Below are 27,014 nucleotides of genomic sequence, written 5' to 3'. Positions count from 1 at the left end.
TTTTGTGTGTGCTTCTCTTGACTCTTACTTCAACAACTTAATAGAGATCTGTACAAGACAATTACAACACACATATCAAAGTGTGAGATATTCACTGCTACAATCACAACAAACACATTCTGATTTCTCAACAATAAACATGTTTTAAGCCATTTAAAAAAACAATGTAATCTTACAGTACTTTTTTGCCATCCAATATCAAAGGCGTAATGCTGTCGACAAACCAGATGAATTAAATTCTCACCTTGCATAGCATGCTAGCATAAACAGATTACTTTACCAATACATATAATGACAGATAAAATGAAAACAAGACATAACATGATCACTAAGATTGCTTTTCCATGTTTGAATACTAGAAATCAGATAAGTACATCTTTAATTACAGAAATCCCTGGACACTGTTGCAACGCAATTCGAGAAACTCCTGATGAGGTGTCCAGTAATTTGCAAGGCCACGGTAAGCTATATGATTTTTCATCCTTGCAACATCACAGCTGAATTGGTGTAAATTCTGCTACAGACGAAGGCCAGAAACACACTGAGCTGCATCAATTCACTTGGCATCATTTTTCCACAGTCCCAGACATACTGGAGCATCACTGAGATTTTTTATTATTTCCTTCCTAATTGTAACACCTCACAATGACATTTTTTCAGTTAAAATTCTCTACTCCAGACAGTCCATTTCAAAACTGGTATTAATGTTTTTCAAGGATGGTTGCCTTACAGTCAGCACCTCAAACATCCCATAAGACAGAGAGCCAACAAACCATTTGAACAGTCCACAATATCAATTAGAAATAGTTTTTTATTGATTTAATTTTATTCACTCATTTGTATTCACTCATTTCTTCATCCTTCACTACATACTCTACATATAGGAATACAATTTCACATCTATTACTTGGAACAACTGGAAATCCTCTTCGGTAAAACCAATCAACACAGAAACACAGTGCACAGAGTTCGCCTTTACATAAGCATTAATTTCAGTGAGCTATTTGAATATAACATAAATATACCTAACACATTTACTGCTTTCATTGGAGGCACACTGACAAACAATTCATAACGAAACTGTAAATGTATAATGGCCGTATAAACAAGAAGAAGCTGGAGTAACTGGGCATCTTGCAGAGTCTCACTCTCAAGGTGCGTTATGAATAGTTACTATGAGACGCTTGAATTGAGATTTGAGAGTAATCACGAGTAAAGCATTCATCGATTCTATTTTAAGCATTCAAGGTTCTAAGCAACAAATAACTTCTGTCATTTCCATTTAAAATCAAACAAAGGTCAATGCATGAAAGCTCATGGTAAAAAATGCTTTCTGATAAACCCAGTGAGCAAGGATATAATATAAAAAGGACTAGATCAAAACATAGGGCTAATTCAAAAATTGAAGCCTTTAAATGTAAAAGAGTGAAAATCACACACTGTGTAATTTACCCAAGACAGAACTTACATCCAGGTAATCATTTCTTTTTTTTTTACTAGGCATAAATCCTTTAAATATCTGTCAATTTAGAGAACAGAGCACATCACTCTGCATTAAGCCCTATTCAAACGAAAGCCTGACTAAACTACTAGAAAAGCTTTATGATCTCAAGCTTTCAGGCATTTACCACAAGGGCCTAAGATTAACCTGCTCTCTTCAGAGTTCACTGAATGAGTTAATGATAATCCATCACTTAAGACAAATCATAGCTGGGGAAAAATCTAATAACTCAATCAACACTGAGCAACCTCACGACATCATCAAAGTATCTTACTGGAGAACATAAAATATGTTCCTAAATATGTCACTGCTCAACTTCAATGGCAATAAACCAAAACAGCAAAGTTCCTGTCATTCACTATTCAGATACCCAAGACCAACTCTGCAAGAAAGTTTGTCAGATCAGAGACATATTACATTACATATGCTTTCAACAACCAGCATTAATAAACAACACAGCTATCCTAATAAAAGATGATGAAAAAGATGTCGCGTCTTAGAGACCTATTCATGAAGCTCAGTAAATTAATATGGGGTTGTTGTTTTTTGCCCTACAATCAACATAAAAGGAAGCAGCAAGAAAATTACATGACTTCATCTAAATATTTATCAGCAGTTTTGTGTACTGGGAATCATATTAAAAAGTGATGGAAATATCAAAGACTTGGATGCTGATCAAGTCACAATAAGAAAAAAAAACAGGTCAGTTCCACTCAAACCAATTTTCTCAATATCTTGTTTTGAAGAAGGAGGCGATCAAAGACCTCTGACAATAAGTTTCTAACTTGGTAATAATCCAAGAACGAAGGAAAGTATTTTATTTGTTCTTTTTGTAAAAAAAATACATGGGCAGAAAAACCATATACTGTACAAACTTTCATGTAATTTACATAATTTTGAGAATGATATAGAATCACTCTTAAAATAGACCAAAACCCAAAGAAAACTGAGTAAGTGGATTTCATTAATAAATTTATTTGATTTTTTTTCCAATGGTTACATAAATGTATGCAAATCCACCCATAATTAGGTTTAAAAATTCCATTTCATGGGATAATCAGACTTCAAAAAACACAATTTTAGTTTTTAATCAGATTTTAACAAGGATATTAATGCAGCCGTGTGTTGAAGGGCATATTTAACACAAAGCATACTCAGGCTAAGCCTTAGGAGATAATTAATTAAATAAAACTAAACCGATGAAACCTTGTATTCAAAGGAAGCACTCCCAACACAACCAGATACAGTAAAAACAATAGTACTTTATTATTAAACATGTGTACCAATTTTATCAACACTAAGACTACTGAAATTAAGGGGGAAAAAAACTCACAGATCTAAGTTCATATTTCACAGCTCGAGCATGGGAAAACAAAAACATTAAGGAGGCTATAAACTACAGATAAATCTTGCAATCTTAATGAACTAATATTCTCCACTTCCATTAAAAGCGTTTATCCCTTTAAAGATTTTTTTACAGATAGAACGGCGCTATCTTATTCATTAAACATCACTGCAAGATAACTTTTACATCAAATTTAAAACCAATATTGTAGTTAAGGCTGAGAAAAGGGTCAGGAGAAAATCCTGCCCTTCCATTACCGAGAGGGATTCAAGTTTCCCCTGCCGATGTACTGGTGGTAAGAATGGGATCTGGCTAAAGCCGTATACTGTACCAGAAAGGTCTCCCTGCTGCTTCTTAGTTTGTTCTTCTTTATTAATAATAACCGCTGCCTGGCGCCGACAGTGGTCAGACTTTAATAGTGACAAACTGAATGTGGTCAAGGGAAAAAACTTGAGCTCCAAACACCCAACTCAATTTCAGCGTGGCAACACACAAATCAACGGGAGAATTTCATTTTAATGACGCACATTCTTTATAACGTGCTGTTGTAGGAACGTGGCCAAAATTCTTACTGCTCATTCATTTCATGGCTGAACTATAAAATCCATTTTTCTTTCATATACCTTTAATGAAATAATGATTGCTTATTTCCACATGGACAGCCAAGATCACAGATGTACTCGAAACACTGCACCATCTCAAGCTGCATCACACAGAAAATAAAATGTTTAAAAGCATTTGGCTTTATATGTTAACTCTAGGTCAACAAAGAACATCCAATGGCAAAATAAAAATATAGAGATTGTTTGAAAGATTAAAAACATAAAAATCAAACCAAAAAACGCAGCTATACTGACCAGGAATAATAAAAAAATAAAAGAAAAGAATAATGGTTTTCTCAGAAAATCAAAGGTAAACTGTATGAAAACAACTCACAGCTCAAGTGCTCTATCTAGTGGAAGCTCATAAGAAATGGTCAAGCTTGCTTCAGCAGTATCACTAAGACAAAAACATTTTAAAAAAACTTCCAAGTGTGGAAAATTCAAAAAAGCATTGGGATGAGTGCCAGATGCATTCACAAAAATAAACACTGTAGATTCCAAAGAAAATATATGACAACTTGATGTTGCAGAATACAAGATAGAAATTGTTCACACTTCAGATGTTTTTGTTACTATTTTATACTAATGTTTATCCCAGAGATAAATAGGGAAACCAAACATTTTCTATTGTTTTCAAATAACACCACCACCATCAAAACACAATGTCCAAATTCAAATTGTATATACACAATGTACAATTGCAAGGTCATGGGTACAAAACCACTTCATAGTGTGGGCATAAACAGGAAAGATGAAATGTTATATTTTAGAAAAAATTGAGTCATTGTGGGGAAAAAATGGCCTTTACATATCATGGAATAAAAACACGTTCTGACCGTCTATAAAACTGTTCAGTGCACCACGTATTTTTTGTGAACGGTAAAGGTGCACTAATGCATTATACATGACAGTAATTGCTTTTAATTAACTTAAGCTCATTATAAAAATGACAGAAAAGTTGTTGATTAAGAGGGACTCATGTATCCTGGGGATAATTTTGAAAGTATGCTTTTTTTTTAAACAGGGCCAGGGTGTGATGCATGCAAGATGCACTTCACTAATCTGACCAGTGTCATAATGCATACTCCAGGAAAGGCTGTCCAGACCCTAGTCCTGGAGAGATACACGGTCTGATTGTTTTTAGGTATGTGGTGGATGACTGCAAGGCCTCTCTAAAAACCCGCAGAAATGTGATGCTCTCATAACCTGAGATATCTTGTTCTACAAGCATAACTCCATCTGTGATTAACCCTTGGCAACCTCTGTCCAGAACCCAAGAACCTACACTACACAGATGACCACAAGAAGGCAGAGGCTTTTACAAACAAGGAACAACAATGTCATTTTGCATTCAACAGATTACTGTATATTCTGAAGAAGACCTGAAAACATTTTACCAATGCAGATCAGCTGATTGAAAACAGTATGCCTACCTACAATTAATCATTAAATTATGATCAAATGCATTCAAATCACCGGGTTTTTATTTTGTGAAAGAGAAGAAAATTGAAGACTGTATTGCAGCCATAAGTCCATGCTTTTTCCTGTGAATTCTGAAAAATTAAAAAAATACTGTACTCAAACTTACTGTCACATATTCTTACCTGATGTTAAGACCAGTCATCTGCTCTAAATTCTGCCAAGCTTGTAGTTTCACAGAAAGTTTCTGTAAGATGGAGAAATGGAAAAATTGTAATTAAAATACATATGTAACACTTGTCAAGTGTGATGCATTTACACTTTTGCAAGCTGAAGATGGCTATATATTAGGTCTTCAGTAATATGCATTAATGCAATATGGACCAAATTAATTGAAACTTTAATGTAACATAATTATATAGAAAAAGTTCTTCCCCTGTATCCACGTATATCCCTATGCTTTGTTCTCTTGGCTCCAGGCGCTGTGAAACTTGTAAATTGTAATTGTAAATTAGTACCCACATACAGTGCCATCTGCCATTAGAGCTCAGAGTTTCAACACAGCTGCAGATGATGGCTGGGGTGGCTCGTCTTAAAAATGCAGATGGGGGCTGACTACAGACTGGGATAGACATTTGCAATACCCCAAATCCTTTAAATGACAGAACTAAGACTGTAATTCAAAGCATGTGATAAAGTGAACACCTCACAATTTCATTCCAACCTCTTGTGCACAACCGATTGATCTTTTTTTTGGTACAGCTCATATATGATGAATTAAGCTGTACGATAAAGTTCTACTTCTAGAAAAGTGAAAAAATCTCTTTCAAAGTGATTTCAAAGGAGACAAAGTGTGGGTAACTACTACATAATTTACTCAGAAAACACCTAATTCCATAATATTGAGCTGTTATACGATGCAAGCTTACAACCCATACTAACAGTGAGGAAAGAGGAGATGCTGCCAAATGCTCCACTCCACAGGGGAAATGGACATGACATGATTCTTCTAAGCAACACAATACAATTATACTCTACATTCAGACATTGCCCAACACAAAAACACCACTATATAGTTAAGGGCTTTGTGTTCTGCTTTTGCTTCTTGCCTTTATACCCATCATCCAAGTCATCTAACATCTAAAACGCTTACCTAGTACAGGGATGTAGTAAAAAAACATAGTACCTACAAAAGGCAATGTTTTCAAGCTCTGTGAAGACAATATTTTACTTGTCGAGTACTAACAAAAAAATAATGAGTAAAACATGAAGGTCAACACCTGAAGATGACCCCAGTAAACCCTGGCATTAACATCTGCCAAATGATTCTCCATTCCACGGAGCAAAATCTGTTCCACTACCGAAAACCGAACCCGTTACGTTCTGAGAAAATGTCAGATCCACTTTAATTAAAAGGGGAGCCTGGTCAACAAGAAGCAGAAATCCACCTAACACCAGAATATGAGGTTAATAATGGGTGGGGGAAAATAATAGGAAGACACTTTAGCATTATTAAATAATACCATGTATTTGCTTATTTGGGCCCCTGAGCAAGGCCCTTAAGCCCAACTGCTCCAGGGGCGCTGTACAATGGCTGACCCTGCGCTCTGACCCCAAGCTTGTGTGTCTCTCCCTGTCTGTGTGTCTGTGTCTCATGGAGAGCAAGCTGGGGTATGCGAAAAGACAAATTCCTAATGCAAGAAATTGTATATGGCCAATAAAGTGACCTTATCTTATTTATTCTACTGTATTTTAATGTTTTCATCAAAAGAGTCTTCTCTCGTGATGAGTCGTGATTTTCTGCTGACCAATTATGACACGATGGACACAGCCAAGTGTGGCACAGAGGTGCAGAATGAAGAGATGACTGCTGTGCACAACAGACCGATCAATGGGGACATCCAAGCATGATGATCCAGGCAGGAGTGTCTAGTCTCTACAGAGATCCACTTGTGGTGATTGATTGCACAGTGCTTCACTAATGAAACCCTGATGCTACTCGTGTAGAAACAGCTTTCTTGTGAGATCAGAATGGAACAGTTATGCTGCAGGAGGCCCTCCTTGCCAGAGCTGAGCTGTACTGAGAATCTGTGGGATAAGATGGGACAAAGTGTGGCAGCAGACACCAGTGAACAGACTCTTGCTTGTCCAGGCTCCGCAGAAGGAATGGAACACAGTTTGGTACAAACCCTGCTTCCTGGATGTATAGACTATATTGTGCCTCTCAGTGGGAACGCTCGTGAGCTGCCTGTGACTTTCACAGTACACCACCTATTCATCAACATGGGTGATGGCAAGATTTAATCAGCATGATGAACGTTTTTTGTAGCGCCTGCTGCAAAAAAAGAAAGTCAATTCCTAAAAACATTATGAATTTTGCGGCAGGTATAAACAAATTTATGAAGCTCAAAAAGGTTAAAACCTCACATCTTAATCCCAAACTGTGCTGCACCTATTATTCAATTTTGTTGCCAAAGACTGGAACTCACCACCAAACTGATTTGTACAATTTTATTGAGGACACTCCTGCTGGGTTAATGTTATTTTTGTACTCTACATGAAGAATAATAAACCATTTATGCAGTTCAGTGAAATTGAATCTTGTAGCTTGAAATGTAATTTTTCAAAACGTGTCTTTCAGAGAGCCATCAATCCAAATTAAATCCATTTCATACACATTAAGCAGACAAGAAAGTGGTTCCTAAAATTAAGACTTTAAAGTCATGAATTATGTCAGCAGACCATTCACAAACTGGCTTCTTACATAATTTACTTTGTAGATGACATGTTCAATAATATAACAGTTTTATACAGGACTAAGTCGACACTAACATAACCTTTCTTAAGACATGAATTATGAATGGAGTCTGTCAAAGCCAAAGAACCCTCTTTTAGGAGAACAACCTACAAAAAAACATCTGTAAGATGAAATCAAATGTTTTAAAAAGCCTTCCTGGGACCTCCTGGCCCTGGAGAAGGACACTGAATGAATGAAATTGTTGATTTTGAATATTATCAAAGAATGGATATAATAATATTCTTTTTTTATTTCTTACTTCTGGTGATTAAAGGAAATGCATTGAATGAAATTAATCATTCACTGATTACGTGGTTAGTGCATCTGAATACATCTGGTGTTATTGTGTCCATCAATTAAAAACAGAAAGCAGTACTGTTGCTGTTGGCACCTATATTAAAGGTGCACCTTTAAACCTCCACCTTTACTTATTAGAAACTGGCTTTCAAAATCCAACGATCAGTAAGAAAACAATCAATTTTTGCGAAAAAACTATTTCACCTACTTAATCAATTTCTCGCCATTTCAGAGCAAGAATAATCACTCACCGTTAAGGAATAAATACTCTCTGTGAAATTATATTTGCACATTAAAATGAGCTCTCATTAAAATGTATTGCGTTTATGATTGCCCAGATCATTATATTTTTCCCTAATTAGCTCATTTTGCTGGCTTATGTTCTTAGCCTTGTACAGGAATCCAAGCTGATTAAAAACCCTAAGAGATTAACAAAGACCTGCCTCTTTTTCTGAAGCTCTGAAACACACTTGCTGAGGAAGAATTCTATCAGTGCTCCCAGAGACCTGTTAACAGCCAGGCATGATGAAGTGCACAGACCCTTCAGAACTGCGAGAATGCTTCAGCATTAGAATTAGGAGCAACAACCTGTCTCTGGCAGTACTGCCTGACATCAGATCAGAAAGCACAGACCCTCACATTTGCTACAGAACCATTATTATCATGAGATAATTGTGAGGGTGAACAGAGGCATTTCACAAATGCTTTCCATGAGGTGTAGAAAGACCTTCTTATATGCCAACTATGCTATTAAACATTTAACCCCACGTACACGAAGAAGTTAACATGTTCCATATTGACTCGGAGATTACAATGTACCGAAAAGGTAAGTCAGCATTAACAAATGAGCCTGTATTGATTTGCTGCTGCTTTTCCCAGAGGAAGATGAATATGAAAGCGCAAACTCTTCTAAATGTTTGTTTTAATGAGGGACCAACAGCAGTTCTGAAAAGATTTTTTTTCTCCCCACACAAGCCTTACTTCTTTCTCCAATTCAAGCTTAACAAGGTCTTCTTTCATCTTTTCCATACGCTCCAGTTTCTTCCGCATCCCCTCTGCCTCTTCTTTCAGTAAATTATTGTTCTCCTTGGTCTCTCTACAAAAAAAGGAACACGAGATGACATTGAAACAAGCACAGTGGGCCAATGGACTTCCTCTGATTTGTAATTTACGTCTTATGGTCACACATTAATAACCATCTTCACCCTCATCTGTCCAGTTTAATCTGTTTAATAAATGGAATCCCACATATAACTAAAAACAATCTCCGATTGATGATATGAAAGCTCAAGAATGCCTGATCCTGATATTTTCGGAGCCCTGGATGCATTAAAACCCAATAACGAGTTTTAATCATCTCAACCTTTTGTTAGACTGTCAACTGACAGAGGTGGCTTCAGAAGGCTTAAGTTGTTAAAACGTCTGTGGGTTTTACAAAGACATTTCAATGAAATTACACAGAATATCCTTCAAATTGAAAGGATTACACCTTGAGCACGACAGCTTTGAAGGAATATCTCAGATACAGGAACCAAGTGAAACTCCATGTTTTTTCATCAGCAAGTCTGTAGTGTTATTTACTCAAACTTCTTAATATTGCTACTGAGGGTTTCAAACATCACCTTAATTACATTCAAATATTGCCATCTAATTTGTAAACGTCTCCATGAGAAGTTAGGTTTAAGTTAAGGTTCGAAAGCTATTAGAGAATATTCTACCACATGGCTACATCTTTGAGATAACAGACCCACATAAATGGTTCCAAGACCACATAAGCTTGACAGCTCACAAGATTTAGAAGGCTGATGTTAAGCATGAGCACAACAAGCCATGCGTGTACCTCAGGTAGGTGTTCTCCTCTCTGAGCTGTTGGAGCTCTTTCTCCATGTCTGGGATTCGCCCGAGCTCAGACTTCATGTTCTTCACGATCACGGAATCCTGCTCCTGCAACGCCAGCTTCCTCTCCAGCTCCTGCCGTAGAGGACAGAAGACAGGGAAAGGCTGGATCGAATGCAGCACATGTAAGGAATCATTCGACATCATACCAGTAGCAGGCTGTGGTCCTGTCATAACTGCATAAAATGACATTTTTCATTCGATATTTATTTTGGGGGAAAAAAAATTCCAAAGCCACACATTTCAACATCTGGTTAAAAACTGTATTGAGTGTAGATTATCTTGGCAGGACAAAAGAGAGCGTGGTGCCAAGATATGAGTGACTACAAACATCATTATAGGTCAGCTGAGAATTTTCACCATTAAAACACACAAGAGCTAGCAAGGGCCCTAAACCATCAATGTCTTACTGTTTAAAATTTCGTACTCATCAGCTTCTTCAACAAAATGAACGAAAGTAATATAACCCCGTAACAATGTCCATCATTCCGTAAAGGATCGAACACTTCTTAGCTTTATTTTGCCAAAATATACTTAAAATAACTTGATGGAAGAGATACTAAGAATGAAAGTAGAAGATAGTACTTTGCACGATAAATTAACAGGAACTCAAAATATATTCAGTTACAGTTTTCATCCTCCAATACATAAAAATTATATCCCTCTGACACATTACTATAAACATATTGTTCTCAAGTGCAGTGGCACACATGCATACCTTAATCTTCAGCTCATTTTCTGAGTTCAGTGAAGGATACATCTGGAGTGCTTGAATTTTCTGAGTGGCTTCCTGGCATTTCCTTTTTAGAGACATTTTTGAAAAAAAAATCAGGAAAGTGAAGTATTTGATACTGTGCACGCTTCTGCTAGCAAGTGTCCTCTAAAAAGGTGCCGCAGTTCTGAAAGTGGCTGTGAACTTCACTCCTGGTGCTGAATAGACTGTACGTAATTTACATTTTCAAACACACAATTACACAGCTTTTAACTCAAAATTCCCATCTCATTTCTAAGATTTCTGAACTATGTTAAAAGGCAGATACCTTTACTCATGTAAATCTCTTTCCATTGTTAGCCTTGCCTATTTACTGTCACTTTGATCTCTTTGTGTCTCCTATCTGTGTGGATCACTTATCAATGTTAAACTTTGAGTGCTGACTATCTTTCTGCAATTGTCTTGTGTTTGCCTCTCCACCTGTTTTTATATAATCTGCAATTTCAACTAACTTTCTCACTATATCAGACCCCCCAGTCAATGAAATAAGATAGGTCAGAAGAGCAAAGGGTCCCAGTCAGAGGTTGTGCCCCTTATTGTGATTTGCTCTCTCTCCTGGTAATCAGTTTTCAATCCGTGTGCATACATTATATTGGATTCTTTTGGCCTTTAAGATTCATGTCTTTAGACTGTGGGCGGAAACTCAAACACTCTGAGGAGACCCATGTGAACACAAGGGGGAGAACACGCAAACTCCACACGGACAGCATCCTGGACTTGAATCCAGTGCCCCAGTACTGCAAAGGAGCAATGCTCACCACTGCACCACTGTGCCGCCCATCTAAGTTACCTGCAATTCCTGTTTCTGGCTCAATGAATAACAAAATTCAACAACACCTTCCCTCTCTAAATCAAAGGTGGCCGTGCCTTAAGTAGCCACTGTTTGGAAGTATGCTTCTATTTCAGCTCTAACTGCTGTTTTACTATCTTCACCAGTAACAAGACGTGGGGCTGGTTAGTCTGCAGTTTTCTGGTTTAGTTCTGTGAAGGACTGGGCTGCATTTGCAATCTGTGGGCACCACTGTCTTTCTATGTGAAAGGTGAAATGTCCTAACTAGGAGTCTATGACGAACAGCACCCCTCGTTCCGTTAAGTATAATGGGGAAAAATACAATCAGGCCCCAGCAACTTATCAATTTTTAATAGTCCTTCCCTTTTAACAGAACTTCAAAACTAGTTATGCAAATCACCAAATCAATACAGCTGGAATCCATTCTATAACTTGGCATCTTGACATCACTTGTAAAAATCTATGTTCAATATATAGCTAACACGTTTAGGTATTCTTTATGGACTTGTATCATTCTTCTCCTATTATTACATGACCTATACACATAGAAAAAAATGCTATGTGTTAATTTTTTTGTTTTTGCTGCAACATTCTGTTCCGTCTTCCTCTGGGCAATTCTAGGAAAATTCTAATGTCTTTTTCCGGCTGTGCATATATGGTTTTTCTATCTTTGAATCTTGTGCCCTTTTATACAATTTGTAGAGCACTCTCATTCATCTGATATTTTCTTAATTTTTCTATCTATGCCTGTTTCCTGGACTCAGAACATTTGTTATAAGGATGAATTCGCTTGGAGCCTCTAGCACTGTTTGTGATGTACCGTATAATCATCTTTGTATAATACCCCGCCACAACAGTTAATGTTTACTTCTGCCAGCCTGCTTTTGTGCTAATATTGTTGCACCTAAGGAAACAAGAAAACAAAAATAAAACTGGGATAGAAATTCCTCCTCAGGCTCAACAGGCAGCCAGAAACAAGTCTCGGGAGCAAAGCCAATTAAAGTTTAACTTAAAATTGAGAAAATCAAAAACCTACATGGGTTTAAACAATGATTAACAATTGCCTCTCCCCTCCACCACTTGCTTCCTCTTTGTCCTACACCAGTGTGTCCCAACTAATTAAATGAAACTGCAATTTTATTTTAAAAAAAGATTTTCAGAACAGAGGGGAAAAAAACATACTTGTGCAATAGTTCCAGCTGCTCCTGTAACCCCTGATTCTCAGTGGCCTGTGTGGTCAGCTGGATCTCCTGGTTTTTGATCTTATGATGGAGCTCTCGGATCTCATCCCGCAGGGCTCGGCTCGTCTTCATGGAAAAGGGAAAGACAACAGACAACATGGCAATGAACAACTGGAAAGCGTTCAGAGGGAGAACTCGGTCTGCGACAGACACTGTGTGAGATGCAAGCGAAGCCCTGTGCTCTCAGTGGAAGTGGTTGATGGCTCGTTACAGATCAGTCACTCAGTCAGGTATAAAGGATTACATATGGCAGGTTTCAGACGTCCTTTTTACTTTTGCCTGCCACAGCCAGATATTCTTTAATTAGCACTGTCTCTGCTCCCTCTCTAATTTAAATAGCATGCGGCATTTGATAAAGCAGCTGAAGGTTTGAATATGCTGGAGATTGTAACAATATCAATTGTGATTCATGAAGCAGTAGTAATGGGATTTATGTACTGCATATATCTCTCCATCCATTTTCGAAACCACATTTTCCATAAAGGGTCGTGGATAAGCCAGAGTCCTAGTCCACGGGGTGTCATGGGCACAAGGCAGGGTTACAGAATACTGTACATATCTTTATATAAACACTCAGATTGTGCAAGGAAAGAACAAACAGATGTTCATTACAGATTACAGCATTTAGAAGACGAAGTGTCAAGAATCTTTTGTCCTGTTGCAAAAATATTCTCAAACCAACTGGTTTAAGGCCACAGAGCAGTGCCTTGGAGCACATATTTTTAGTACCTCATTGGCTTCTGCTAGCTTGGAGTCCTTCTCCTCCAGTTTCTTGTTCTGTCCCTCGATGGTCTTCTTCAGGGACCTGCTGATCTCAGTTTGCTCCTTCAGGGCCTTTCCTGCTTCTGACTCTTTCTCCTCCAGTTTCCTGATGCGCGCGAGCAGGTCTTGGTTCCGGTCCACTTCGCGCTGGACAGAGCCACAGGCAGATTAACAGAACAGCCCAGGTAAGGCACTCGACACCTCCACATACAGCACAGACCAGCCTGACCGCTGCCCTCACACAAACACACGAACAGCAGTGAAGCACAACTGCAAAGCAAGAAACCAACGAGTTCATTCAGGTTATCTGAAGGTCTCATGTACCTTTTCAGCTTTGCAATGTTACATTAGTTCTTAATTTATTATTTTTTACTTTTCGTTTTCTGAATGTCACCTAACAAAGTTAAGAAACCAACGCCTGCCATTATTAGCCTTGTTCCATTTGTGCTGAAGGTTACCCGCATCAGCGTATCCCACAAAATGCCACTCATTCCCACAGCACTTCAAACAATTCTTCTCCTCATGTCTATTGGCGCTGAAAGACAACAGAAAATCTCTTTCTTTCCCAAATGTAGCAGATTCATCGCAGTTCAACCCGGCTTCCAGTGTCTTTAGTTTCCTTTACCCGAAACGCAGATACTGCTGCAGTTTGCAATCTTTCAAACACTTGTGGGTCAAGTTCCCATTTATCCTTCCAGAAAGGGTATTGTCTGAAACAATGGTATCTTTTTAACCTTTTCTACTTGCTCATTACCAACGTGGCTTAATGATGATAATTAATTAGTTTTTCCAATTTTATGTGCTTTCTTACAATGTGATATCAGACTTTCACTTGAGCCGCCATTCAGAAATATTCAGGTATAGAACAGTCAAGGTCTGTTTCCAATTGGCTTTTTAAAGTCATTTCAAAATACTGTACGATAGAATAATGAAATGATAAAATGTACAATTATACATCCATCCATTTTCTACAGTGCCCTATTCAGTACCGAGTTGCCGGAGACTATCCCGGCAAGCAAGCAGGTGCAACTAAGGCAGGATACACCTTGGATGGGACACCAGTCCATCACAGGGCACACACAGACCCACTCGCTCACACCAGGCCCAGTTTTCCAAGAGGCCAGTTAACCTACTGTACCAGCATGTCTTTGGACTGTGGGACATGAACACAGGGACAACATGCAAACTCCACGCAGACAGCACCCCAGGTACGGAACTGAACCCAGGGCCCGAGTGCTGAGGCAGCAATGTTAACCACTGCGCCGCCATACAGCCCATAATTACGTCTTCCATGTAAATGAAACAAAACCAAACGATCCTGATAATGTGCGTATTTTTGTACCTTTGCTCTGCCTGCCCCCTAAGCTCCTTTGAAGCAACCCTAAGGGGCACGCATACAAATATCCACTGTTGAAAACCATCTATATGACGTGATGGCACAAAAATGATCAAAATTATGAATTAAGCCCACAAAAAGATCTGTGAATTAAAAAGGAAAGCCACATACAATGGAAACTACTAAAATGCGTGATGCAGGCAGGCCGATAATAGCAGAAATTGTTTGACTTTTCAAATGTATTGAATTTTAACAAACTGGGCTATTTGTGAAGGAAGAAATAATAATTCAGATGCACCTAAAACACTTGTCTCTCTTTAAAAAAAAAAAAACTATATATATATATTGTTCTCTGCAATTTCCTACTCAGGGTTCAGGGTTTTTAAAGTAATTATCTCCTCAGGTGGGGGCTCTGATATACCAAACAATCTCCAGGGTAACTTCCAATCTCAAATGCTCTGTTCTTCAAAGTGCAGCAAGGCCTGCATGGCAGAACGATTATATACATTTAGATGGCAAACACAATACTCCGTATTCCCCATCTCCAGTTCTTTGCATGGCTTGTTTCTGAACAATTTTTCATGTCATGGAGTCAGAGAAAAAGAAAACACAGCATGAAAGATGGACAACCTTTCTGTGAATTTCTACTTCTATTCTATTCAAACTCAGGTCCTATTGCCCTTCTTAACATAATTATCTTAAATATACAGCAGATTTTACAGGTGATTACACAGAGCAGTCCTTTTCTTAAAACTAGAATTAGCAATAAAACAACTTGGACCCGAGTGTGAAATGTCAGTATCTGAGACCACAGAACAAAAACTAGAAGATGCAAAGCTCAACTTTGAGAGCGACCACCATGCAGAATTGTGTTTAAGACCCCCTGGCGGAATGAAACACAGAGATCAGAACTGCATCTTCAGGGCTCACCTCCAAGTCCCTGGCACTGGTGTGGGCTGCTTTTTCCAGCTCAATGCGGGCACGTTTGTGACTGAACTCCATCTGCGACTTCTCTTGGGCCATTTGCAAAAGATGGGTCTTGGAGAAGATTTTCTGAGCTTCCTCTTCCACCTAGAAATACATTGATAGTCACATAGCTGTTACAAGCTGTTAGTATAACTGTGTGCACTGCTGTATCAGATGATGGTGTTAGTGCCCACATCCCCAACACTGAGCCCTAAAGCACAGGCCATGTGCTAGTTTTCTTGGATGCACTGTGCAACAGTCTTATACCTGGTTATCGGAGAGAGGTGGTGATGGCTGATGTGCCAAACTGAGTAGTGGTGTGGGATAAAGTCAGCTTTCTCCACCCTGCTTCATTCACCGAATGGTTCGCTACCTGCCAGCGCACGGCCATGGAATTTCCACCCTGTTCCCCCTCCCTCAACCCCAGAGAGGAGCTGCTGTCCGCATGGAGGTGAAAGGTTCGTGATCACGTGATCAGATGTCTCTGCTGCACACATGAACGCCGGTTGTGGGGACATAACTGCAGTAGCTTGCAGGGGACGGCAGTGTCGTGCCAGACTGTTTAACTCTCACTGTGGCCTGACTATGAGTCAAGACTGGCCAGCCAGTGAGATGTGTCCAGTTCATCATTTGATTCAATCACGGAAACACTGTTTCCAATGTTACACTGTTTTCACTTTCTGTATGTGCATTAGTTTCATTTTACTGAATGAAAACTTCTACCTTCCATTATACAAAGAAAATGCAAAATCCCGAGCCAGGGATTCTCCGGGACATTGGTTGACTTGACGCAGAATGAGCGGTTATAGTTTAATTAATGTCTCGATTAAGATTGAGACTGATCTGTGACTGAACTGGCTTATACTATATAGTACATTCACAAAAATACAATTTTATTAACTGCTTTTCGCAGTAACATACAGATTGCTCTTAATAGTGAGGCTGAAAATGTGGATTTTAAAAGGCGCTCAAGACAATCCAAACAGCTCTCTTAACACCATACAATAATGGTGTATGTATTATTAATCGACATTAAATTATTTCCCCATGGCAAATTAAGATAAATTAATCCCATTACTTACAATGCAGGGAAAGTCTTGACTGATGTAAAAATCAGTAATGTTTATTTTAAACCAATCAATGTAACATACTGTACAAAGGCGTGTTGATTTAACTTTGTTACTAAAAAAAACATTTCAGACCAAATAGTTATAAAATATTTGATTTCTTGAGAATCATGCATTTTAATTTTGTAATCGTGTACAATCTAATAACCACACTGTATGCAGCTTGCATGGCTGAGCTCAAATGATTATCTAGAGAACTGTACTCACCTTAAACTGATAGTTGTACTGAAATTGCAGGTCACTTTTACTCGCGCTGGTCTCAGGCTGGCTCGTTGAAGCGTCATGTTGCGAGAGGAAACTCTCAAATGACTTTAAAGTGTTGAAGACGGTGGTATTGTCCTGCATGTTGTCCATTGTGAACTGGTTTTACTTTTTTCTTTAGAAAATATTCTGGAAAGCAAAGAAATGCACCTGGAAAGTGTCCGCCAAGCTCTCACCGCTACCACTTGCAAAGCAAACAACCCTCAACAAAGTTTCAAAATGTTGTTTATGTTTATTAAATCGTGTTATGACTGCTCTATTATGGTCGGTATCCTGTATTTAATAAAAGCAGGAACAGATTTCCAAACAGTGTTTTCTTAGTATTGTTGAAGGTCATCATTAAGCTTTCCAAATGACTTCACTCGTGCAATAAAGTGGACTGTAACGGTTTAATATCTCAATGTTGGCGATAGGCAAGTGAAAAGCAAGCTGAAGTTTGCATTTGCTTGGCCAGTGTGTTGCACACGAGTACTGTACACAGGAAAACTTAAACTATATGTGCACAACAGTTTGGGTTAACCAAATTTCAGAAATATGCATACATGCAATAAACCACAATTGCAGCTGTCTAAGAACAACTCACATTACTTTACAAAAAAACACGACCATGTCAAAAACCTGTAACATTTTCGAAAAAACGCAATCTTTGTTTTTACCTTATTCCTTACTGCTTGGATCTCCCTCCTCCAACCCAGAGCAGATTTAGCTTATCGCGAGATTTCCTAGATGCTTGAGCGTAACGAATGTAATAGCGGGGCTTAAAGGATATGTTCGTTTACCGTAATACCTAGAGTCACCATCACCTTTTTTGGGGGGGATTTCTGAAATTTGCAGTGGTTAAAATGCAAATTTTATTACAAAAATGTATTAAATGCTGCCCAGATCCTAAAACATGTATTTATTACTATTACTGGATGGCAGTACTCGGTTTATTTCTTCTTAGTTGGGGAAACATTATATATTAAAACAACAAAATACAAATGGGGAGTTTGTAGCATGGATCTCCTTTCAGTCCACATCATTCTCCATTCTCCAACTGTCAATTGCACAAATCTAATCCTTGTTTTATTTTTGAAATTTATAAAACTCCGCTCTTCAAACACACACAAAAGAACACCATAAATCACAGGCCTGCAATACGTTACAGAAAGACGTACGTACTGTAGTTTAATACAAAGGTCATGATGTCAAGTCCAGTGAAACCAAACACGTTTTTGTCACTTCAAATAAAATTACATTGCGTTAACAACAGGTTCATCATCTGTTTATAAAATAAAGCCCAAGAAACCAAGGTTTAAGGCCTTACGGTGTCTCGTGTTTAGGCCCTTACAGTGTGTCTGCAGCAATGAAATGTTAAACTCATGTTTGTTTGTTAGGTTTTCATTCTCAATTTTGGCAACGTCTCTTGCTGACCTTGGGATAAAGTGCACATCATTTTGAAGTTTTTTTCCCCCAATAGTAATCTCACAAAACTCCATCCTTCCAAAAACTGGAGGAAAATACTAACAATCATTTGTCCTTGTAACCCTTGGCCAGGAAAAACAGCTCAGCGGACTCCTTCCTGCTGGCTTTAGGCTTTATGGTCCTGACTTCCTTGAAGTCCTGCGCCAGCTTCTTGTGGAGCTGATGGGCCAGTCCTCCGTCCCAGACTTTACACAGCAGAGTGCCTCCCGGACGCAGGACCCCCTCGGCCATGTCTGCCACGGACAGACACATGCTGACCAGCCTCTCGTGGTCCAGCTCCCTGAAGCCGCTGGCGTTGGGTGCCATGTCGCTCAGGATGACGTCGGCCACGGAGGCCGGGAGGAGCTCCTGCAGCCGGGCAGGAGTGGCCGCGTCCGTCACGTCGCACGAGGAGAGGAAGTGTGCGCCGTCCAGGGGCGCGAGCCGCAGGAGGTCGACTCCGACGACAAAGCCCGCCGGCAATCCGGGATCTGAAACAAGGGAGAAGGCAGTACTACAAGCTGAACCGGTCTCATCCGTGTTCATGTACACAGGGTTTCTAATGTGGGGGTGGGCAACTCTAGTCCTGGGGGGCTGGTGTGTCTGGGTGCTTTCATTCCAAGTCAGCGCCTCACGAGCTAAACCAGGCGGTGACTAGTTACCTGGCTACACTGGGCCAATTGAACAGTTTCTCCCAGCTCGTCAGCTGCTGCGTCTTTGAAGAGCCCCACAAAACCTGCAGGGCCAGGACGGTCCAGTTTGGTGCTGACGTAACCGAGGTGCATACTGGCTTCAAGGCCGTCTTAAGTGCTATACTGCCATCTGCCCTGATCCTTGTGGAAGCTGCCAAGCCCTAACCCCATTTCATCCAGTTCACCCAAACTACACAGGGTGTGCGCTTGTAATGTAAGAAGATGTTGTGTTGGGCTGCCGTTAGAAAACACACCAAACATGCGCTCACCTGCCCCCGATGAGTTCACCCTCTCGACTGCGACCTGGCTCCACGCCCCGGGCGCTGCGCCGCAGTCTATGACGCGCAGCCCCGGCCTGAGGATGCGGTGCTTGTCGTCGATCTCCAGCAGCTTGAAGGCGCTCCGGCAGCGGTAGCTCTCCCTGCGGGCGGCCTTCACATACGGGTCGTTGATCTGCCTGGCGATCCATCGCTGCTCCGGAGCGCTCTTGCCTTTCGTGTTGTGTGGGCTCTTCTTCCAGCACCGAGCCGAGGCGTGCAGAGCCCTGCGCAGCATCCCTGGGAGAGGAAACACATTGCAACAAGTCCAAAACGCGCAGGGTCGTTGATCAAACTTTATACATATAGAGTATATACAATGCCGTGACTGTACGGTAAAGTTTCATACCACTGAGCTACACATCAACTCTTTATTCAAGGCAGGGTTGATTTCAGCCTTTTTTTCTATTGATCTACTTGATCAAAACAAATGGGTTTAATCCAAAAAGCTGAGTCCATTCCTAATACGAACCTCAGCTTCATTTCTGCAAGACTCACTGAACCGACCTGTCATGTCAAACGAGTCCTAATTTCTAATTAGAAAGTTTTTTGAGGCTAGGACTAGCAGGGAAAATGCAATCACTTAATCTGAGATGCGAGTGGGTTACTAATTATTGGTTGCAAATTATATGAAAAGGGCACACTACAACCTATTCAGGAATAGCATCGGGTTTCATTGAGATTTTTTAATCCGCACATGTACAAAAGCGGTAAAAACGAAGCTATGAATAACATCGATAATTAAAACTACATGAAGCCTTTACGTTAAAAGTTGCAAAATGTCACCTTTTCTCTGAAAGCACGTTTAAAAAGGGACCGTGATAGTACTCGTAAACATTAAGGATGAACACGCTTCCGTCACATATTGCCTTCCGCACGTCCTCCCCGTGTTTCCAGTCGGACAGTTTTCAGGGTGGCACGCCTACAGTGAGCTGAGGAGGCGTGTGTGGCTACCCGCTGGACTGACTTCGCGGGAAGAGGCTGCTGTTGCGGAGTTACTAAATGTGCATCTGCTGATATTGTTCACACTTAACTTAGATGGTATCGTTCTGGGGTATGAGACTTGTTCTGTTTTATCAATTCACTTTTTTTAGCCTTCAGGTCACTTTCAGATTGCTTATGCATGTCCGTAGAAAATTATCTGACTATATGCAGGGATGCACTTGTCTTATCCGGAGCTGGTGACGTCTATAGTAGGTAGGAAGGCAATCACTGCGACAAAAGAAGTTAACTGTATTGAGTTGTGAATGAAGCAGTGACGACAAATGTACAAAGCAGGCTATGCAAATACAGCACAGTGACATTGTAACTGTTACACTAAGACTCAACGTTTTTCTAGGAATGTGTACGTTGTCTGGCCAATCTGTTTTCAGTGCAATTGTCCCGGTAATGATCACGGCACCTTACTGTACAAACTGTGAAAAAGAATCAGTTTTGAGGCATAAAGTAGTCTGCTAAATAATAGCACGCAGTGTAGTATGTCACTGTCTTCAGAATCAAGTACATTCTATAGAAGTAATTGGAAAATTTCATATATACTGTATGGACATATATAACTTAGAGTAGTCTGAACTATTGTTCAAATAAATTTTGAAGAATAAATGTGATAATATTGTATGCAAGTGTTAACTGTTGTTTTTAAAACAATTGCTCCAGGATTTCAGACCACAGACCTGCAGCTGTCACAAAGCAATGGAACCAGCAGAGGTGGTGTCTTTCTGAACAGCTGAAGGGCATCTGTCCGAGGGCTTGAGCCCTGAAACAAATGACTTTTTTAAGAACTTAAAGTTTGTGTCCGTGTGCATGAGTGCTTCCAAAATTCAGTCCCCGATTTGTCCATTTGCACACTGCACAACGTCTGGGGGTCATATTATGATATAATATGTCTGCGTTCATATTAGTGATCTTTCCACGGGTGTTTAGTCAGGTGCTTGACGTGAGAGTGTGACGTCCTGCTCACCATCTCTCCTGTGACATTAGAGCGCGGAGGGGGATTAAGTTGTGTTTGTGTCCTTCCCTGCAGCAGCGCAATGATCACTACCAAGCTGTTGACCCTGGTCATGGTGGTACAGCCTCAGCGGGTTCTCCTGGGCATGAAGAAGCGTGGTTTTGGCGCAGGGAAGTGGAACGGCTTTGGGGGCAAAGTTCAGCCAGGAGAGACAATCGAGCAAGCAGCGAAGCGGTGAGTCCAGTCACAAGGAAACATACCCCACAGAGGGTATTCAAGTAAGCGAAACCCAAGATATGGTAAAACCACAAACATTTCGGTTTAAGCTTAAGTTTATTTTTTAAAAATAAGAACTATTTGAAATACAACAAAAGGTACATATAATATTAGAAGTTTTTTCGGGGGGCCGTAGGAATAAAACCGATCCCTCAGTGCAGAACTTATAGTTGGGGCCACTAAATATTACGTCCACTTCATTGCTTCGGACTTTCCTGGAACTAATTTCAGAAATACACAAGGTTCATTTGAATTCACGATTGGAAAAGCATTAGTAAACTTTCATGATCTCGGGACCTTAAAATGTCTAATGAAATAATGCCCCACTAAAATGCCAGCAGAAGCCTGAATCAGACAGGTCGTGCTTGGTAGTGATAAAAACTGAAGACCTTTCTTCTGATAGTGTACCTACCATATCAGCACACTTGATTTCCAGAAGTGTGTACAACCACATACAGTACCTCTGCACTTGAGCTGTCCAGTTTTGGTTATGGAGGGCTGGCGTGTCAGCTGGTTTTCAAGTTTCTTTAATGCAGCTGCATCTGAAGAGCTAGAAGAAGCTGTTAAATCAGTTCAGTTAAACCAGTAACCAGCTGGTTTAGCTCATTAAGATCTGAGCCAGAGTAAAAAGACACAGACGCACTGACCTTTCAGGACCAGGGCTGGACATCCGCAGTGTAAGCTTGCCCTCATTAACCTACATTATTAAACTGCATTAACTTAGATCTTGTGCTGAATGCAAGATAATGTTGGCTGCTAAAAATTGGTTTCCCATTGCTGGAAAGAGAATTTTGTTTAAACATTTAAATTGAGAAGTGAGACACATTTCAATTCTAGTGGCTCTGCAGTGACAGCAAGCATTCATTTTTTTCCCTGCACTGGAGCATAATGGACGGTATTGCTTTGTCAGGGAGTTGCTGGAGGAGAGCAGCCTAACAGCTGACACCCTCGAGAAGATTGGAGAAATCAAATTCGAGTTTGTCGGAGAAACGGAACTGCTGGATGTTCATATTTTCAGGGCTGACAGCTTCCACGGAGAGCCAGCCGAATCGGATGGTGAGATTGTATTATCGGACGCATTTGTCTGCAGCCTCAAGCCCTGTATCTGCATTTGCCATTTTTTTCCATTAAAAACATAAAGAATCGTAATCTGGACTGTTCTTTCTGGTATGGCAATGTGATCAAATTCAGTCATCGCCACCATGCACTGTAAGTCAAGTCCAGGAGAGATTCTGTAAGTAAAATGACTTTGATGTAAAATTCCTTTGGATATCTGCTTCCTTTCAAAGTTATGTTTGTTGGCATTATGAACGATGTTGATAGGTTGAGAAAAGTCAGTGAAACTCCACTGTGCGTAGGTTTTGAACACGTTACTATTTCTAAATCTTGATCAGGAGGCAGCTTTTTTAAAAGAAAACCCTAGTGCAGGGATATAATGTACATGTTGATAATACAATACCAAATAATACTAAGATTAGTATTAAGTACTAAGATTAATACAAAACGTCACTAAGCTTTTCGGCTTTGCCTATGCAGAAACGCTAATTATGCGTTATCTTATTCACTGATTGGTCATTTTGTGAATTTTTGAAGTTTTAAAGTGTTATTGTGTGTTTGTCTCATGTGTTTTAGAAATGCGACCACAGTGGTTTGACCGGGACAGAATCCCCTTTGATCAGATGTGGCCAGATGACATTTTGTGGTTCCCTCTGATGCTGCAAAAGAAGAAGTTTTTGGGCTATTTTAAGTTTCAAGGACATGACATAATTCTCCAGCACAAATTGGAAGAAGTGCAAAGCTTGTAAAATAATCTGGATAATGGGACCATGGGACCGTAAAGGACTTGGATACCTTCTGGTAGATGGTGCTCTTGTCAAGATATAAAATCTCCTTATGTATACCATAACGGTTGATAAGACATTAAGGTTAAATATACTTTTGGTTTTTAGTCTTGCATCCTGTAACTGGCATAGATTCAGGGTTAAACAGCTGATCTGTCCTTTCTTGGTCATTGCATTCCAGGCCTCTTCACAAAGTTTAATTCTGTTTGAAGTCGCAAACTCTTTCCAGACAGTTCCATGAAGTTTCCTGAACTGCCAAGAAACCAGCTGGAATAAGGTGCTGTTTTTGAAAGCTTACAAATGCTGACTTGAAAGATGTGGGTAATTTCGCCACGCTGAACAGCCATTATGAAATTGCAAAAAAAACCCCAACAGATCAGATTATTCCCTCCATCCACATAATTTAGTAACATATGAAGATATGTTGATAATGTATGTTATGTGTAGCGTACAACACAATAATAATTGTTGTAATGTGGTAAAACTACATTCTAGGTTGAAGAGGACAAGGTAAATCGTACTCTTTGGTACACTTAACAAAAGTAAAGCATACAATACTTTTTACCAAAATGACACTGCAGGGAATATTGTCCTCAGTTGGGAACGGTATCATTTTGGAGTCATTTACTGAACTCATAAAAACCTATAGCAGCCACCTTTCTTGCTTTATATGTGTATAAAATATCTCTGTGTCAGCCCTACACATGAAACACACACATGAAACAATCACTGAGATGGCATCTTTTGAAGTTGGTCATAAGAAAATTAGGAAATCGTCTTTTGCTTTCCTTAACGCAATGTGTTAACATTGAATTTCAGGTAACATTGTCCTTCCGTTGCAGAAATGTGGGAATCCCTTCACATCTTTCTTGTTTGTTAAAAAGTAATAAAAACGTTTTTTGTTATCGGTCATCCATGTGTGTATTTTTCCAGTCATGTCTTTGTTTGCAAAGATGAATGTAAAAGGGCCCAAGCAAGATGTCGTCTCCCTTTTCACAAATTCCTTGTCTTATTAAATTCTGGCAGGGGCCCTGGGACTGGGACTGAGCTCATCAACAGCCTTTGTAAATGAAGGACAGAACTGGTAGCTCATTTTAAATCCCAGCTATTTGATCATTCTGTGTGACACCTCGACTCAAGATGGTTATGTGAACTTAGCTAGAATCTTGCAATTCTCTCCCAGCTTGCTTGATAGATATTTCAAGTTTCAGTTGTGGCAGAGCAATTTAGTGTTGGATTTGCATTCAGATGTTATACCTTCAAGCCTGATTGAATGCCCTGGAGCATGATTGCTGTCATTTTCAATCTGCAAGTGAACAGTGTAAGAGATCACCATTATTAACCTACACCGCCTCTGTAAAAAATAATGGTTTAGACAGAATATTAGTGTTCAGTAGAAAGTCCGAATCTGGAACAGCCCTTACAAGTTCGTTTTTCATTTCAAGATAGTTTATCCCGTTTGTTAATTAACTTCTCTCCATATTGCCTTATAGTGTGGTAAATTCTTGACAGTGGACTTCAGAACCTTCAGAAGGTGTAATATAGAAAAACCAAAACATCACTAACTTTTAAACCTTATATTAGTCTCGGATCTCCTTGGAGTCCTTTCCAGGAACACCTGGCAGGCTGCCTACTGAAGTGCACTGGGATTTGCTTGTAAACAGCTGAGTAAAGAGACACATCACTGGCTTTTCTATCAGAAAATTAAACAGAAAAGCAGCAAACCAAACAAGCTGGAAGACTGGGATACACTTAAGAGGGTCAGAACAGTGGGAGCTGTTAATCTGGACACATCTGCACCAAAAACTCCACTCCTATTGAGTGTGCTTTTTTGTATTCCCTGAACTCTTTTGTGTTCTACTCTTAAGAAAGAATTGATTTTCTATAAACGTTTTGTGGAGAATTTTCATGCTCTGAAGAAAGTGTTCCTGGGGAATCTATCAAAATGCAGTTATACATTTTCTGACAGCACATGGAGTTAGAACCGTCCTTTATGTAGAAGGATTTTATAGCCCATGTTGGCAAGATGCTTTTGTATCTGTCACTTTGTAAACAGAAAGCAAACAACAAAAGGGGGGGATTGACCATTTTTTTCACTTTAAAGATGTTAAATTATGCAATCTACATTTGGACTAGGAAGCTTTTACAAGTCTATTTCAGATTGACACCATTGAGCCTTTTCTATGTATATACGGTAGTGTGATTGAAAAGGATTTGGAGCCAGACATACTGTATCAATTGCAGTAAATACAAGTACAGCCAGACATGTGTAATTGATCTAGGTTCTTTTAAGAAGCCTGCAATCATAATTCTTATTTTTCCCTCTGTATTATAAATGCATACTGAGGGTGGAAAGGAACTTTTAACTGCAGTAAATTCATAAAGCTAATATCAGGAAAATTGGAATCTTGTTTGTAGCAGGTGCACTGACATTTTATTGAACCGACATGACACACTGTAGGTACATTTATTGTGCTGCTTAACATTTGTCAAAACAACCTGTATTTCCTTGGACGTCTCCCACCCCAGTACTGACCAAGCCCAGCCGTCTGACCAGATAATGCTCCATGGTGGTAAAGCAATATCCAAAATTCAAGCCTAATTTTATAAAATCATATATGCAGAAGTGGAGAGCTTTTATGTGTAGTCTATATTTTGGGGATCATTTAAAGTACGTGAAGTTTTGCCATCAGCTCGGAGAAGATGACCTTTTTAATCATCCAATTAGCATGAAAATCCATCCATTTTCTGAACAATGTAGTCATGCTCCCCCCCCCCCCCAGAATGAAGCACTTATTGAAAAATGTGCATTTACATGCAGGTAGCTGACATTATCTCATCACAAAGATATTTCCACAGGCACAGAGCCCTGTGTTGACCCTCAGTTGGTCTGATGCATTAAGAGACCGCAAACATTCTTGAACATCATTCACCAGGTTGGTCAAACACACCTGTGGATGCGACAGCCGAAATCTCGTGTTGCATTTCAGCACCACTTTGTGTCTCTTATTTTTCTCCAGCAACACGTACACACCCATTACCGTGTGCTCCCAGTGATCGTCACGTACACTGGAGGCAGGGTTAAATTGATACTGTTTTCAGAGGTAATTGCAAGACTTTATAAGTACCCTGACCTTTTTGCACACCTGCTGTGCTTTTGTAAAATCAAAATGCTTTCGAACTTAAAAATGAAGTTTGTATGTTCTCATTTGTCTTCTCTTTACATCTGCGGCATCTCGGTGTTATGCGACGAGTGAAGAGGGAATCAAGCAGAATGAATAACCTACTATTCCCGAGAACCGCTACAAAGGTGCCTCGTGTGCGCTAGCAGACGGGCAGCTGAAATAAAATGATCTGGCCTGTGAAGTGCAGCTCATTCATGCAG

General features: G+C 39.7%; 3 protein-coding genes across 5 annotated transcripts in view; 1 reads left to right on the top strand and 2 right to left on the bottom strand.

Moving 5' to 3' along the window:
• Positions 1-17,827, bottom strand: part of mad1l1 (mitotic arrest deficient 1 like 1) — a 280,158-nt gene extending 262,331 nt beyond the window's left edge. Inside the window, exons 1-9 of the mRNA XM_088936727.1 lie at positions 17,769-17,827; positions 17,059-17,241; positions 15,689-15,829; positions 13,390-13,569; positions 12,602-12,726; positions 10,576-10,657; positions 9,802-9,932; positions 8,943-9,057; positions 5,053-5,114 (exon numbers count right to left, since the gene is read on the bottom strand). Coding sequence (XP_088792853.1) covers positions 5,053-5,114; positions 8,943-9,057; positions 9,802-9,932; positions 10,576-10,657; positions 12,602-12,726; positions 13,390-13,569; positions 15,689-15,829; positions 17,059-17,205 — 983 coding nt within the window. The 5' untranslated portion in view covers positions 17,206-17,241; positions 17,769-17,827. The remainder of the gene's footprint in view (positions 1-5,052; positions 5,115-8,942; positions 9,058-9,801; positions 9,933-10,575; positions 10,658-12,601; positions 12,727-13,389; positions 13,570-15,688; positions 15,830-17,058; positions 17,242-17,768) is intronic.
• Positions 17,828-18,502: 675 nt separating this feature from the next.
• On the bottom strand, positions 18,503-20,454 carry mrm2 (mitochondrial rRNA methyltransferase 2). Its single transcript, XM_088936953.1, has 3 exons — positions 20,351-20,454; positions 19,517-19,804; positions 18,503-19,046 (listed from the first exon to the last, which is right to left on the bottom strand). The coding sequence occupies exons 2-3, from the start codon at positions 19,800-19,802 to the stop codon at positions 18,622-18,624; spliced, it is 711 nt and encodes a 236-aa protein (XP_088793079.1). The 5' UTR covers positions 19,803-19,804; positions 20,351-20,454; the 3' UTR covers positions 18,503-18,621.
• A 15-nt stretch (positions 20,455-20,469) lies between these two features.
• On the top strand, positions 20,470-24,534 carry nudt1 (nudix (nucleoside diphosphate linked moiety X)-type motif 1). 3 transcript variants are annotated; one of them, XM_088936956.1, is made up of 4 exons: positions 20,470-20,618; positions 21,591-21,746; positions 22,699-22,844; positions 23,421-24,534. In XM_088936956.1, exons 2-4 carry the CDS (start codon positions 21,595-21,597, stop codon positions 23,591-23,593), a joined length of 471 nt encoding a protein of 156 aa, XP_088793082.1. In that variant the 5' UTR covers positions 20,470-20,618; positions 21,591-21,594; the 3' UTR covers positions 23,594-24,534. The 3 variants fall into 3 exon arrangements, with proteins under 3 accessions (XP_088793082.1, XP_088793081.1, XP_088793080.1); XM_088936955.1 differs by having other exon boundaries at positions 20,473-20,618; positions 21,588-21,746; XM_088936954.1 differs by lacking the exon at positions 20,470-20,618 and adding an exon at positions 20,658-20,761 and having other exon boundaries at positions 21,588-21,746.
• The last annotated feature ends 2,480 nt before the right edge of the window (positions 24,535-27,014 follow it).

This window comes from Atractosteus spatula, chromosome 18 (genome assembly GCF_055471065.1).
Source record: "Atractosteus spatula isolate fAtrSpa1 chromosome 18, fAtrSpa1.hap1, whole genome shotgun sequence".
NCBI lineage: Eukaryota > Metazoa > Chordata > Actinopteri > Semionotiformes > Lepisosteidae > Atractosteus > Atractosteus spatula.
Note: the sequence above shows the minus strand (reverse complement) of the source record. Positions and strands in the feature narration are given on the sequence as shown.

Bases quoted from the DNA above. Each gene is read 5' to 3' on its own strand.
- mrm2 (XM_088936953.1), bottom strand. From the start codon at position 19,802: ATGCTGCGCAGGGCTCTGCACGCCTCGGCTCGGTGCTGGAAGAAGAGC. The intron at 19,047-19,516 runs GTGAGCGCATGT...CCCTTGTTTCAG, and splicing joins GGTGAACTCATCGGGGGCAG to ATCCCGGATTGCCGGCGGGC.
- nudt1 (XM_088936954.1), top strand. From the start codon at position 20,688: ATGTCCGTAGAAAATTATCTGACTATATGCAGGGATGCACTTGTCTTA. The intron at 20,762-21,587 runs GTAGGAAGGCAA...CCTTCCCTGCAG, and splicing joins GCTGGTGACGTCTATAGTAG to CAGCGCAATGATCACTACCA. The intron at 21,747-22,698 runs GTGAGTCCAGTC...TTGCTTTGTCAG, and splicing joins ATCGAGCAAGCAGCGAAGCG to GGAGTTGCTGGAGGAGAGCA.